Consider the following 15,866-nt stretch of genomic DNA (forward strand, 5'->3'; position numbering starts at 1 on the left):
CTGCAGTAATCATCGGGTCTCTTGTGTGTCATGCATGAAAAGCTGGACTGCGGCCTAAAGCAAATGCCAATTGGATTTCACGAAGTGATTGCAGGATGCTGCAGCGAATATGGCGATGAACGACTGTAGCAGTTTCATACCACGCAGAAATGAAACATCATATATCGTGGGATCTATGTATATATATGTATATATATTTTTTTCAGCAAAGAGAAAAACGTCAAGAGGAGGAAGAAGAGGAAGAAGTTGAAAGTACGTATTTCCTTCCTGTTTGTGTGTGTGTGCGTGTGTGTGTGTGTGTGGGGGGGGGGGGGGGGGGGGCACGTTAAGTACCCTTAGCAAGAGATATTGCGAATTGCCAGTCCTGGTCTTCTTTCACTTTGTTTTTTGGCGTGTTTGAACGGACAATTAAAACAAACTATCAATTTATAAGACATAATAAAACTTATGTTTTTCTTCAATATTTAACCGCCATGATAAATTACTTATAAGAGCGGTAACCTTCCACGGATCCAACAATGAACTTCTGACGAATACGTTGCGTGGATCGTACGCAGACGAAACGGAAGTGTTGAGTGCGAATGTAAAGGTAAGATAGAAAATACAATATTTTTAATTGACTATTTCTTATGGTAGAAATTATTAGGTTATTTTTTAAGGGAAAAAAAATTGTGCGGCTCGTACACCGGTACGCATTAATTTATTACCTATGTTTTATATTTTTATTTTTTTTTTATTTCTACGAGATCTCTTCTGCAAGATTATTACTTTCTAAAGCCGCGCGCTGGCGTAGCTGTCTCTTAGAATACTGCATAGATCTTCTGATGAATAGTCTACACTGCAGTTTGGACCCGCGCATGTCACTAAGAATGTTGTCTTCATTACAGATGCAGGTTCACGTAAACCACCATTCACGCACTTGCAACTGCTTACGACCGCGTGCCTTGAAACCTTTCGTGATCTCTTACGACGATGTAGCACACTGGCGCCATCTATCGAGTAGCCGTGGAACACTTGGAATTTCCGAGTATCTCTCATTTTCTTCGCTCATCATTTTGTTTTCTCTAAAAAAAAAAAAAAATGACAATGTTTTTAAGTAACAATGCCTTATACGCAGTACGTAACATTTGATCTTGAAAATACCGCAAAACCATCCTAGTGAAATCAAATGCAGTTCCAGGGTGTGGGATATTGCTACCAACACAGGTACCGATAGAGTAACCAAAGGGTTATCTCAACAGCCGCGATATCTCAAAGGAGACGTCGAACCTAGTAGCCCGCGGTCCCCACATCTCCGCGGCAATGTAGACGACGTTTAGGGCTACATTACTGCGGGTCGGTTTGATTAATTACCTCCGTCGGTGCCAATGATCGTCTACCCTGTCTCACCCTCTCGAATATAGCGGAAGAGAAGACACACGTACCAGAGTAAGGACAGAGTTCAAGAGCATTTATTGGAACACTCTTAAAATAAACTACCATGTCCCCATCCAAAATGCACCCGCGCCGGCAAGGTAAGAAAAGGTTCATACCTGCCAGACGCGGAGTTCCGGAGAGCCAAGACGGGGGAAGCGCCGGAGAAGTCGCCGACACACGTCCTTCCTCTTTCGCGGTCACCCGGACGACTCCTTTTCCCGAAAGCGGGAAAACAAGAGGCGATACCTCCTCGCCTGTCGGCAGTGGTTCGTATCCGAGCGGGGGGTCGGAAAGAGGTCCCCACGGGAGAGAGGGAGAGGAGAGCCCCAAAAGGCCAGGCGGCCCTCTGCCTCACGAACAGGTCGTAGCTCACGGCGAAGGCGACCGAGCGTTCCGACCCGCAGCCGTTATCACAGCCATCGGGGAAGGGAGAGCATAGGAATCCCCACAAGGGTAACCTCACAGGTGACGCAAGCGTGCCAGTGTGTTTAAGAGTGACGAAAATAATCCTTGGAGAAGGGGGACAAGGGGTGCAAAGGACAAACAAAAATCTCCAAACAGAGCTAGGTGACTGGTGTGCGACCGAAAACATCCGTCTCCTTCTGGAATCGAACCAGGGACCTCTCCATCTCCGGTGAAGCGCTCTACTAACTGAGCTAACCAGGGGTAAGACGCCAGTAGAGCCAACGGAATTTGTCAGCTGCCACCAGTCTAACACCAGCAAGGGTGAACAGCCTCCATTTTTTTAAGGTTAGGATGATGATGGGCAATTAAAATGCAAAGGTGGAAGCGAGTTGTCGAGCTCGCTTGCACCTTTATATTTTAATTGCATTATCATCATAACGTGTTTAAGAGTGTTCTATAGTCGTGAGAGATCACAAGGAAACGGTCGCAAGCAAACGCAAGCCTGTACGTGAAGGCGCCTTAAGCCAATAGAGAGAGGTGCTCTAACACTTTGGGCACTGCAACCAGCTTGGAGCGTCTCACTATGTTCTGGACATGCTCTGTGCGACATTCCAAGCTACTCGGTGGACATAATCCGTCGGGGCACCCTACTATAAAACTCTCCAATATATAAACAAAAAACTTTTTTTTTCGCTCTAGAGTTTATTGAGAAACCCGAGCCGTGCGACTTCGGCCAAGGCGAAGAGCTGACCATGTGCGACTGGACCAACTACTTCAACGCGACCCCCAAGATGGCCTGGAAGCCCGGCAAGGGGGACACAGCCCTGTGGCTGGGGGGACCGCGAACGGACCATACCCTCAACACCGGTGAAGGTATGTGCGCCTCCCGCATTCCCTCCACGCCTTCTACGCACCATCACGAGGCCCTGCATGCAAGTCACGGCACTGCGATGGCTGTGTTGTCGGCACTGCACTTCCTGCGAATCTGGTTTCTTCGCACTGATATCACTATTGGCGAATTCCACAAGTCGTTTTGGAGCGCGCCGGGATCGACTTTTAAGGAGCGCGCCTATTTCACCGGGCGATCGGGATCGAGACGGACGTGTTCCGCTCGTCGTTTTGGATCAGCTCCCACTCCAGGTCTCGATCCGGATCCGAGAAAGGTCGCTCCGTCGAATTCGCCGGATTCGACCGGGAGGCCAGCCTGCCTCGGTGCGCACGCGTGACTTCCTTCCTCGCCGTGCATCTCGCCTCGGAAGAATTCATAATGGCCGCTCGCTATGCGCCGCCCGCTTTACTGCTGCTGCTGCTTGATGACAGTTCGTCATCAACTTGTTCGAGCAGCCCCTCCAACGCAGCAGCGGCTCGAGTAGCAGCGACGACGAGGATTGCTCGTATGTCCCGCTTGAATTCGACTGCCTTTACGGACCTCCGCAGAAGAGGCCGAAAATAGGGAACATGGAAACTCCGCCGATCCCGGAGGAGTGGCCATGTTCCACTGGGAATCCGGAGGTGGATCAAATCTGTTCAGATCGCGTGCTCCATCTCGGATCTGGTCTACTGTTCCCACCAGATGAGGTTCGGGCTCAAGGGACAAAGCTTCCGGTCACGACAGGACGCAGTCAGTCCCCATCTGTTTCTCAACTGCGAATCTCGAGACAGCCTTCGACGTTGAACAGATCCGTTAATTATTACGATGTATTCTCACTAGAGTCAAGCTACGTTTAGAGCATGGACACTTCATCCCTCTATTGCCTTGTGATCGCCGCCATTTAGTTGCCCAGCGTGTCTAAAGTTCAGGAGTTGCGACTTCTTGAACCGATGAGCTGTCGCGGGAAGCTCCGGTGATAGCACTTCGCTATGTCGCAGTTTTTTTTTAAAGCAGAAAAGCGTGTTTTTTTTTTGTTTTTTTTTTTTTTGCAATTTTAGATAAAACTTTAAATTACTGGCAACGATCGCTTTAAGGCCACGGTCCCACTGAATGTGGCAGTTTAGGTACTTTTTGGCAGGCCATTACTTATTTCCTTTTAAATACTGTATTGTGGGATTTATGTCATTCGAAAGGCAATGCAATCCTCTTTCATTTGATATTATGTATGTGTTGGTTTTTACTGCTCATGCGCATTTGTAGCGTTGCGAATATGATGGCGCGGACCCTCACTTGCTCCGCTAGTTCATGTTTTATGAACGATCCATTAAAGATAGCACGGTTCCAATATAGCAGTTTTGTTAAGATGATGTCGGAGAAGAATCTAACGATACACGTTTTTGGTATTTGCACTACTTTGTTTTTTTCATCCCTCCAAATATTGCCCTAAAATTGACATTTTTCAGCACAAATATGTTTTTAATGACAAGCGCTGGGGCAATGAAATCAGCTACAGATGTAGTGCTTATAACTGGTAATATGCAGAAAAAAATTTAATGTTGTTTAAAATTTCTTTGTTTAGATATTTTATATCAAACGTAGCACTTTTTTGTGCTTCGAGTCATGGTAGTTCAAATGCCGCTGAAGAAATAATTAAACTGTGATAAAATCTTTTATAACATTTAGAGCTTAAATGGTTGCTCAAGAGGTGGACGATGGCTTTTTTTCATTTTCAAAGTCATAACGCTCCAGGAGCCCTTCAAACTTACCTGTTTTTGACGCATATCTGTTTTGGACATCAAACAGATTTATTGGCATTTAATAACATTTATTGTTTGGAATAGATATACATTGCGATGTATTAAATTTTCACAGTGATCTTGCTTTGGTTTCTTAATAGGTGTAGAGCTTAGCTAATTTTAAAAACAATTAAAAACTGTTTGGGTGTTTTGTTGCGCTACCTGGCGGATGGCAGACAAACTGCTGATTTCTAGTGTTCAAAAAATTTCCGAGGGCGGCGTTGGCGTCTGTATCATCATCAATCTCAGTGTCTTTTTACCTTAACATTAAAAAAATATATTGGAAGATTTACTATCGATAAATGAATGGTTTAAGTACTGGGTCAGGCTAATAAATCTAAGACAAATAATTACACAAGCGTAGCGTGATATAATGCGTTCATTATTCGATATGATTGAAATCAATAAACAATAAAGACAAAGAGGAAAATAATACACCCGAGTTAACTTTATGCCTAGAGTCACTACATGAGCTTTAAAATATCGGCACTCAGTTCCCCAAAATTGGTTTGGGCGCCGCCATTTTGGGTGTTGCTCAGAGCAAACGCAACTGCCGATCATCATGATCCAAAAGTACGACTTCCTCAGCATTAGATGCGGTGCTAGGAAGCTGATGCAATATTGAAATGCTCTGTCGCGGGTTGTTTAAACATTTGTGAGGGACGGAAAAGCGTTTCCTGTGATTTTAGATAAAGCTCCATATAACTGGCAACCATGATGTTAAGCCACAATTTTAAGCCAAGTGTCGTTACTCGGAGCCGCAGCTAATTTACTGGCACAAGTGGGAACTAGAGCCACTGTATGAGCTGCGCTTGTACCCCATTCACACGACCAGCATAAAGGTACCTTTAACAAAGGTCCCTTTGCAGCCAGCGAATCAGCCCGCGCTAGTAGATCGCGAGCATATGCCACGCGCGGAGGATCGCGAACTGATTCGCCTTTCGCCATGAAGGTCCCTTAGCTAAAGAGACCTTTATGCTCGTGTGAATAGGGTAATCGGCACTCCGTTCCCCGACATTGTTGTGGGCGCCGCCATATTGGGGCTTGTGCAGAGCAGACGCAACTGCAGATCGTCATGATTCAAAACTGCGACTTCCTCAGCATTCGATTCGGTGTTAGGAAGCTCATGTAATATTGCTTTTCTGTGTCCCGGTCTGTTTAAACATTTGTGGAGGACGGAAAAGCGTTTCCTGTGATTTCAGATAAAGCTTCAGATAACTGGCAACCATGATTTTAAGCCACAATATGGCCAAGTGTCGTTACTCTGAAGCGTAGCTTATTTAGTGGCACTAGCGGGAACAATGAAAAAGAGGCAGGTGTCAAAAGGTAGTGGCTTGTGGAATCCACGGGGCTTACGTCATGGCCCCTCCAGGTATTGCAAGCCTCTTGAACAAGAGCATGAATAGTGTCATTAAATAAGCTACGCTTCAGAGTAGCGACACTTGACCTTATTGTGGCTTAAAATCATGGTTGCCAGTTATTTGAAGCTTTATCTGAAATCACAAGAAACGCTTTTCTGTCCTCCACTTTAAACAGTTTTCGACAAAGCAAAGCAACATTACATGAGCTTCCTAACACCGAATCTAATGCTGAGGATGTCGCACTTTTGAATCATGACGATCGGCAGTTGCGCCTGCTCTGCACAAGCAACAAAATGGCGGCGTTCACAGCACTGTCGGGGAAGAGAGTGCCGATACTCTAAGCGCAGCTCATTTATTGGCTGTAGTTCCCGCGAAACTCCTTTTCCCTGACTGAAACTGAAAGTAAATATGAATAATACGCCATTATTATAGCTTATTTAGTTATAACAAAATACACGTAATTAGAGGAGGAAGCGGGCGGGTAGGAGAAACGTGGGTTTGTGCGACCGTTCTAACCGTCTCAAAAGAAAGAACGCACGAGCTTGCACTGGTTTAAAAAAAAAAAAAAAACATCAAAAGAAAAGATGCGGCACGCTGTGTTCTTTGTGATTGTGCGTCTAAATGCAAATTGTTGTGTGTATGTTTATACAGCCGGAAGTTAGTCTGCCTTAGTGGGCGTCTGGTGTCTCAGCTGTAGATGAACAATTTAGCCAGTGCGGTACAGCCGCAAACCTGGGGTCTTTAACGTGCACCACGCAGTAGTGATAAACGACCGCACGCCGGTACGATGCTCTTTCAGATCGAAACAGGCAGGGGCGGGGTGGGTTCTGCAGCGCGAGCTTTCGCTCCAAGTGCTCCGAGCTGGTGTGCGCTAGACCATGCACTCGGCCACCGACCCCTCCCCCCCCCCCCCCCCCCCCTTGTGCGTCTAATTTATATACAGGTATAAGTATTTGAAGATCGACGATGAACGTCGATCGTCTCGAGGTAATGTAACGTAATAACAATGTATAAATAATAAACTTGTTGAAGGACTGAACGACTAAATTTTTCAATTCTTGGATTGTAATATGGCGGTAGCCTATTGTACTTACTGTTGATGAAGAGCAATATGAGGTGACGAGGTAATTATTAATTGATGAGGCTCCATAAGGACGACGACATTAGTGGGTGTCGAACCACAACGTACAGTGCCAGACTTGTTTCAAGTATCGTGTACCCAAAAACTTTCTTCACCCGCAACAGTATAAGGTAGAATCAATGAGGATGCTGCTCTACAACTGTACGTTGAACAGGATAACTGCACTGTGCAGAAGTGCGGCTTATTTGTTAATATGAGGGACGGATCCCCGTTCCAAAAGATTCTTGAAGCATACTTAAACCGCAAAGGAGTATGAGGCGAAAAATGAGAAAAAGGAGCCTGGTGTGAAAGGTCCAAATCACCACCATAGCTTCTACTATCAAACACAAGGGCAGTTACACAATACACAAAGAGAGGTTTGTGATTTAGTTATATTTACACTGAAGGGCATTGATATATCCAACGTATTCAGAGAGATGACACCTTTTGGTCAACCGATATAGAGCCTTTTCTACTCAAGTTTTACATGGAAGGCCCCACTCCCGCTGAAATTCCTCACGTAGACGAGTTGTCCGACCGATTAAACTGCCATTACTCTCTATCTGGGAATCTCTCGATCTTCGTTCGTAGGCCACAGTATTATGAGATCGAGGGGTGCGGCTCTTTGTCCGCCGAATATTGCTTCGGCGGGTTTTTTTTTCGTGTAACATGAGACCGTCGCGTGCTGCCAGAACAAGAACCTGGCAATTCTTCAGTGAACTGCTTCTTCCGTAAGCTTGAAAAGGGCTTTTTTTTTTTCGTTTCGCACATCATCCGTTCTGCTTGCCCATTAGTTGCAGGATGGTATGGTGCACTAATGTGATGCCTCATGCCGGTTTTTTTTTCTTCAAGAACTTGTTTATTTTATTCGAAGCAAAATTTTGCGCGTTATTAGAGAAAAGTATTTTCGGTAGGGCAAAAGTAGGTAAAAGAGACCGTAGAACATCAATGACGTGTTTGGACGTCGCGGCAGGCATCGTGTAAACTTCCAGCCACTTAAAGCACGCATCGCCCATGACTCCGTAGATGCGGATACGTTTCGATACCCACCGACTGAATAGTGGATCGTTTTCAGTTACTGTTCATGAGGGCGTTGGACTGAAGGAAGACTTCGAGTCTTTCCACAAAGTTAGCCCAGGTGCCAGGACTTTTGTCGAAAGTGGTAAGTGTTCGAAACGTCGACAACGTCGGTAGCCACGTGTTGTGCTTGACACTGGACACTTACCATTCGCTGAGAAGAAACTTGCTTGTTCGTCTGCCATGAGTCGTCCGATATCAGGTCATCACCGCAACACCATCTCCCGACAAAACTGGTCTTCATTGTTCGCATGTCCATAGTTAGCAATCACGTCAACTTATAAATTCCCGAACGCTCATAACTTACCGTCACTAAACGCCGTTCATTCATAGCGTCCTCATTGCAAATAAACGTCTTCCTATTTCTTCTGATGGTTTTCCTAAGCTGTACTTACAACATTATGTGTATCGGTACTTCCGAAAATATTGCAACGGCGTTTGTTTTCCGGGAACTATAATGTAACAACCTTTACAACATCTTCCGGACCCCGTGAAACACAATATTTCGTGACGTTATTTTAGTCGTCATTAAAATGGTGAGGTAAGTAACGTAAATCGCAAAGCAGTTTACTTGACGTCCGTTTCCACTGGTTGAGTCTACTGAGCATGCATTCCTGCAGAGGAAATTTTCATTCATAGAATATTGACACGTCAATCAACATTTGATTCCTTCTTGGTAAGATTTATTGCGAAAGCCCGTTACAACCGCCGAACCGTATGTCCCTATATCAGAGAACAATTTATACCCAGCCTGACATTCTCGCATACATCTGTTTGATGGGCCACGCTACTTGAGCTAGCTGAGCACAGCTGGCAGCGGCGCGAGCAAGGCCACCAGGGGAACGTGATGGTGCTCGAGCCATCCCACTGTGAACCAATGTTTCGGCCACCCCACTAGGGTGCCTGCATGTCTGCCTGTCTCAGGGTGAAGACATCCATTGTTGCCCTGAATGTGCCAGCGCGTGACGCTCTCGCGCACTCGGTGCGTGACTTGGACGGTAAAATGGCGTCTATGCATTAGCCAAAGCTACGCGCTCGAGCTGAGTGACACCGGATTGCGCGCACTTCGAATTGCACAAGAAAACGATTGGGCGGAAAAATGGTTGAGATGTCACCACTCAAGCAAAAGCGCGCGTGTGTATGAAGGCACTCTACACCCCACGGGTGCGTGTCGCCATCTATTGGTTGAACTAACGCCTTGTTCAAGATGGCTGCCGTGGGACCGCAGCCTTAAGCACCAATAAGGCTAAAATGTCGTTCCTCTGAAGCGTAACTAACTTAGTCGCTCTAATCTTCACTATCAGCTGCAGGTACAAACTACATACACTTTTTTTTTTCACAATACGTTTGATCACAGAATAACAGGCAACAGCTACGACGCCATTTGATATCAATTATATTTCTTTTCTTTTTGTTTTTGCGGGATTTTATTGGTGAATACATTACGTTAACTTAATGCAGTGTTGTCTTAAAATTTCTATAGCGTTGTCAAAATTACTTGCTCGAGTTCATGGTGTGGCCTCGCCTTCCGCCGAAAGAAACTGAAGTCACGTGTTTCGCTGAACAGTGCAAAACTGCAGCACTGTGGCAACTACGCTCGCTTCAACAACCTCACACGAAAAAGTTGACGCCGAGTATGATCGAACCGTGATCATAGGCCGACGGTAAGATTGTTTCCCCGCACTGCTACTAGTATCATCCTCCTGAGTGACGTCACCGCCTTGACCATGTCCGCAGGAGGGTACATCTTCTTCGAGACGTCATTTCAGAGCAGTCCTGGACCTAGCATCGTGTCCGGCCCCGAGACGACGTCTCCTGGGGCAGGTGACGCTACCGCGCCTACCGTGATGCCCACCACGAGGGCACCCGAGACTCCGCAGCTGTACTACGAGTCCGTCGTACTGGCTACGAGGAACATCACGCCCACAGGTGAACCATCTTTTGACTGAGCCTATCGCTGCCGAGATGTTTCGGCGGCGCCTTCTTAAGTCGCGCTCATATAGATACAGACATCATCCAAAAGAACACCGCCTGAGGCGTTCCTTGAATGACGGTCACATTGGCCACACAAACACTGTCTGCGGACATCTTCGAAACATGAAACAAACATGCTTTCGGCATGCTTGAGGGCGTGTCCGCAAATAACTTTCTCATCATACCTACAGAGAACACCTTGTCAGTTGTATGATGTGTGATCGGTATGACCGCGAGTTTATGGCAGGTTTCTATCTGTGACTTCAAAGCCAGGATTTACCCCACGGTGACGTCACGAGTTGTGATTCTGGCTACTTATTATCGGTTGCGAGCGACAGGTTCGAGGGTACCTGTAAAAAACACGGTGGAAGCTCGGAGTCATCGCTTTCTTAAACAACTAGCGTCGGTGTTGAAAGTTTGATGTCAGCCTTTCTTCTTTCGATGAAATCAAAATTAATCCTTCTTAAGACGTCATAGTGAGCATTTTGCCGATCGTGCAAAGCCGTCCCCAGCGACGCTTCTGGTTGCGTATGTCGTGGCAACGTAAGATCTGTCCGAGAGGCCCGCAGAAAACAAAACTCTGCCCACATTGAAGAGGGCAGGTGTGCCAGTGGCCCGGGGCCTCTTCTGGTAAACTGTGTTTCAATGGCCGGAATGTAATGTTAATTTTCAAGCAACTGCACGTGGTTATGTGGAAGAGGGTGGTGTCCGGGTGGCCCTCAGTAGGTCGAACGACGCTTCAGCGAACGCCGACTTTTCATCGAAATAGACTTTAGCGAATGGTCGACCGCCACGAAGAGGCGTTTAGGAGTGGGCCATGGGGGTTAACATTTTTGTAATGAGCCGCCGCAGACTGCCGCCGCGAAGCTGCGCGAACTCAGCGGGAGGAGTGGGCTAACACGCGCCCCCGTTATTCGCTAAAACGTCCATTCGCTCAGATGCCGCTCTTCGCTAAAACGTCGTTTTCTAACGTGATATGAACCCGGCGGGAGGCGGAGCAGATATTTCTAAAGAGCATTTCGGTCAATATTTTTGCAATTTGCATTACGACTGCATTCAGCTCAGTCAGTATCCCTGAACAACAAAGTATATATATATATATATATTACAATAATATGTTTAGTTTTATAAATATCCCTGTTCAAAGTTTGGTTTGGTTGGTGCAGCTGATATGATCAGCTGCACTACTGTGCAGCTGATCATATCAGCTGCACAGTAGTCAACTTGCGAAGCTAAGTTTCTTCCTAGAGCGCAGCTCTTAGGTGCCCGTTTCCGGCTTGAGCGGCGTCGCCGTCGGCGTAACCACGGCGACGTTTCGGCATGGTGACGTTTCGGCACGGTGCCGAAACGCCACCATGCCGAAACGTCGCCGCGGTGCTTTATGGGACGCTTCTCATAATGCATCGCGCGGACGTTTCGGCACCGCGCCGAAACGTCGCGTGACAACGCGCGTTTCGCGCGTGAAAGAAGAAGGAGGAGGGGAAGAGGAAAGGGTACGAATGAGGAGGAGGGGCATAACCTTCCCTCCTCCTCCTCCTCAAGAGCTGCGCTCTAAATCGGCGTTACACAACGATTGTAAACGTCTTTAATTTTTCTTTTATTTTTGCCCCTCATATTTTTGGTGTTTAAAGCGTGCATGGCGTAATAGCGGCAGAAATTAAATAGCGGTAGGTTTAGGGAGTTAGATTAGCGTACGTGACCTGGTGGGCCCTTGGAAGGTAGAGTAGGGTCGGTCTTTGAGTAGTTTTTTGGCGTGCCTTTCCTTTGTGATAGACGCGCGGGTTTTTGAGTAGCTGGCGATGAGTGGAAAAGGCAGGAAGAACAAGGGGGACCTAAACATGGCGGGAGAGTGCAAGCGGTGGTGTTATGTAGAAGAAACTGACTTCGAGAGCGTAACTGGCTCAGAGAAAAGTACCTTCACTTGCCAACTCTGTGAGAAGATCGAGGAAGGGCTTAGAAGGCTAGAAAAAGAGTGGAAGGCTAAATACGAAGAGAATAAGAAGGAACCGAAGGAAGATCTCGAAAAGCGGGTCCTGCTCAAGACGCAGGTCGGCGAGTTGACGAAGAGGGGCGAACCTGAGGTGAGGTGGCAGTAGCTTACCAAGGGATATGAAGGCAAACTAGAGCACATGGATGCTGAGCTTAACGAGGAAAGGGAGAAGCGGGCCGAACTTGAGAAGCAGGTGGAGGAGCTCAGGCAGGGTGAAGCGTGGAAGGCAAGACTAGAAGAATGAAAAGAAGAGTGTGAGGATAGAGAGGGGCGTCTAATCGGTGTAGTTAAGAAGTAGCGCAAAAGGAGAGAGAGACAGGTGGATTGTTTGAGCCTAACCTGGTGCCGGTGGTAAGTGGAGGGCAGGCTAGCAGCGCAGTGCCAGGGGAAAGGGGCAGCCGTCGGCAGTTAAGAGAGTCTGGTAGTTGGAGACTCCAACGTGGCAAGGATCGAAGAGGGAGTGCTAGGCAAGGTAAAAAGGAACACATGGGTGCAAGTAGAGGCCCAGCCAGAAAAGTGCATGGTAGACACCATTGCCAAAGCAGAGGAGGTATTATGGGGCAACATGGAGGTCGAAAGCCTGTTGATCCATCGAGGACTCAACGACGTGTTGAACGGGAGGAGGGACAGTCTCCTGACATTGAGAGGCAGATCACTGAGGCTACTCTGGTGATTAAGGAGATGAGCCGACGACTTCAGTACGGCGTAAAAGAGATAAAGTGGGAATATCATGCAGCTGGCTCCTGCCCCTTTATATGGGATGGAATCTACTACATGGGAGACACAGGTAGGAGAGTGGGAGAGAGGCAGGGTCGTCATGTTGCAGCTTGTTTGGGGACCCACAGAGCCCTGAGGGCCACAGTGTAGATGCACCAATTGCTAAATATGCACCGGTACCACAGTCGCGAGAAGCTCCTGGGTGTTGGCACCGCAGGACCAGCAGAGATAGCACGAGGAAGCCCAGTAGAAGAGAAAGAATCGGCTCAATATAGGGTTTATAAACATGCATGGAGGTAGAAACGAAATAAAGTGGGATTAGATTGGTGAACATTTAGAGGCTGAAAATTTCACAGTGTATAGGGTAGCAGAAACGCACTTTAGAGATGAGGAGGAACCACCGTACATACCAGGCTACTCCTGGATGGGATGCAACCGGAGGGGAGGTGAAAGCAAAGGCGGAGGTCTAGGCATGTTAGTTAAATGACAAGACTGGGAAAGAGAGAAGGAAAGCTGCAGAGAACACTTATGGCTAAAAAGTAGAGTAACAGGTCTGAACACTCTTCTGGGTTTTTGATTACCTGAAGACAAGAAATGACTCAAGGGAGGAAAATAGAAAAAAAAAACACTTAATCTATATCGAGTGACATCAGAGAAATCGGCATTAATCAGAAAATAATTATCGTAGGAGATATGAATTCCCACTTAGAAGAGTTTGAAGGGTTCACAGATACGATCGGAAAGTTGCTAGACGATATCTGTGATGCCCTGGACCTAGTGTTATTTAATGAACAAGTAAAAGGCGATGGGAAAATAACTTGGAAACGAAACAACTACCACCTCATGTCCCACAAACTGTACGACGGGTTAGGAAGTATGGAAATAGATGATGAAGGTACAAAAAGCTTAGGGAGTGGCTTAAAGAATTAAGATTACATTTGGTGCATCCGAAACTTAACAACAATCTCAGGAACAAGGGGGTAAGCCGAGACAGTGAAGTTCAAATGCACCTTACGGGAATCTTTAAAAGAGAATTAGAGAAGCATCGAATTAAACAAAGAGGAAAGCAAAAACGAAGACTCAAACCGAAAAGCAGGGGGGATAAGGAGGTCAAATCAGCCATATTGCGGCGTCAAGAGGCATCTAGAGAGCATAGGAGGGCAAAGAAAAGGGGAGCCATGCGAGCTGAAGTAGCATCAAAATGAAAGAACTTTCAAGAACAGAAAAGGAAGGCATCAGCTTTAACCCAGGTCAAGATTGGGAGTGCACGGGTGGAGTGGGTGATGGAAATAAATAAAAAAGACAGGAATACGGCAAAAAGGTTTGGGAGCACGTTAAAGCGTAGGGGAGAAAGTTTAGCTCGCACGAACGGAGACATATATAGACACCTTACGGGCTGAAGATTTGGACTCTAGCACGGAGTCACGAAGTCTAGATTGAAATGTCACTAAACTGTTGCATATATAAGCGACGTATTGACCAGCAAGATATTTTGGACTTCGTGTTCTAATTCAATCGCCTGTAGGGCAGTGACTGGGTCGGACTGAAAGAGCTAAAGAGTACGTGTTACTTTCCAGCTTTCTGAGCTGACAGAAATTTGACAAGAACGAAGCTACTTAATTAATTAATAATGACTTAAAAGCTGTCACTCGCATCTTAATACATTAGCAGCGATCATCGATGTGATCCTTCTGATATATCATTAATTTGTCTGCAAAGAAATACGAGTAGCTCCCATTCAAGTATTCCTAGAATATGAACAAAATGACATCAGTTACAGCAGAATCCTCAACTCCCTCCCCCCAAGACCTCTACCTCGGCTAAACCAGTGGATAATAAAGAGAAGTTTAAAAAAAAAAGGTACCTCTATAGAGTAGTTTGCTTTTATATTTTCGTCTTTTCTTTTTTATTACGGGCATGGCAGAAGCGAGAGTGCGGGACAACTTCCGCTTCTCCTGCGTTAGGGCCTTTTCACCCTATTCATAATGCTGGAAGAGACTCCTTTGTCTTTTCGCGTCGACGTTTACCTCGTTAAAAATGGACGGTGTGTTTTGATTTCGAGGAGAGTCTAAACAAAACACCGGAAAATACAAGTCGCAAAAAAAAAAAAAAAAAATGGCGAGCGTTAGACAGAGAGAAAAATAAAATAAAAAAAAGTCGTATTCATGCGCACGTGTCCGTCATTCTGGCGGCAAAAATGTCCTCACCACGATTCCTCGAACTCCGCTTCTTTGATTATCATTTTAACAAAATACTGACGTTTAATAGATCTCTATTTTAGCGACTGGAGATGGTTCTTCAGTTAGACAGCCGAAGCTAATACCGCCGGGTTTAAAAGGCCAGGGACATGGTCACTTGAAAGTCATGCTTCTAAAGGAGCAGCGTTTTGACAAAACAATTTTGATTAAAAAAAAGTAAACACGTCGGCACATCCTGAAAACCGAGAATTTTTTAAGGGGTTCGGCGAATTAGGGTTTTTGAAGATGGGACTTTGGAAAAATTATTTACTGTGAAATGGACTCCCCTCCTTAATCGTCAAGTGTACGAACGTTGGAAAACGTTTGTGCTCTGGACCATGTCAAGCGAGAACTGTCTGGTTTCCCCCTCTCCACAGGAGGGATACAATAAAGTTGAAAGTTTAAAGTCACGTGGGTTTTGAAAGCTGGAGATGAAGGGAGCTATTTCACCTAGGAAGACAAACCACACAGACCTATTCGTTTCTTAGGCAATAACTATATGTTCGTAATTGTGTGGCCATTTGATACGGGGCCGCCACTCAACTGATCGAGCCCTCCTCTTCCTACCAAACGAAAATATGCATGCTTTGGTGTTCCCATCAAGTTTTCTCTGGTTTTATAAACAACTACTTTGAGACTGGCCAGTATCACGCGAACACAGCCTTTGATTCCCCAAGATGACGTGTTTTTTTTTTTTTGTGTGTTTTTTTTGTTTTTGAGCACGCATTCAAACCAAGGGAAGTGTCAAGCTGGCTTTAGTAATTAAGAAATGTTTGTAAACGCTGTAAAGCGCTGGCCAAAGCTGATAAATAAAGTTTCTTGTAAAGACGCAATCCTTGATGTTGGTAATGAAAGCAAGCAAACGTTAGGGGACATCAGGCTTCTGCACAGAATGCTGTCAT

General features: G+C 46.1%; 1 protein-coding gene across 1 annotated transcript in view; it reads left to right on the forward strand.

Moving 5' to 3' along the window:
• Window positions 1-15,866, forward strand: part of LOC8034981 (MAM and LDL-receptor class A domain-containing protein 1) — a 39,202-nt gene that overhangs the window by 3,662 nt on the left and 19,674 nt on the right. Inside the window, exon 2 of the mRNA XM_042289325.1 lies at window positions 2,523-2,694. Within this exon, the coding sequence (XP_042145259.1) occupies window positions 2,523-2,694 (172 nt within the window). The remainder of the gene's footprint in view (window positions 1-2,522; window positions 2,695-15,866) is intronic.

This window comes from Ixodes scapularis, unplaced genomic scaffold (genome assembly GCF_016920785.2).
Source record: "Ixodes scapularis isolate PalLabHiFi unplaced genomic scaffold, ASM1692078v2 PGA_scaffold12__126_contigs__length_90152505, whole genome shotgun sequence".
NCBI classification, from domain to species: domain Eukaryota; kingdom Metazoa; phylum Arthropoda; class Arachnida; order Ixodida; family Ixodidae; genus Ixodes; species Ixodes scapularis.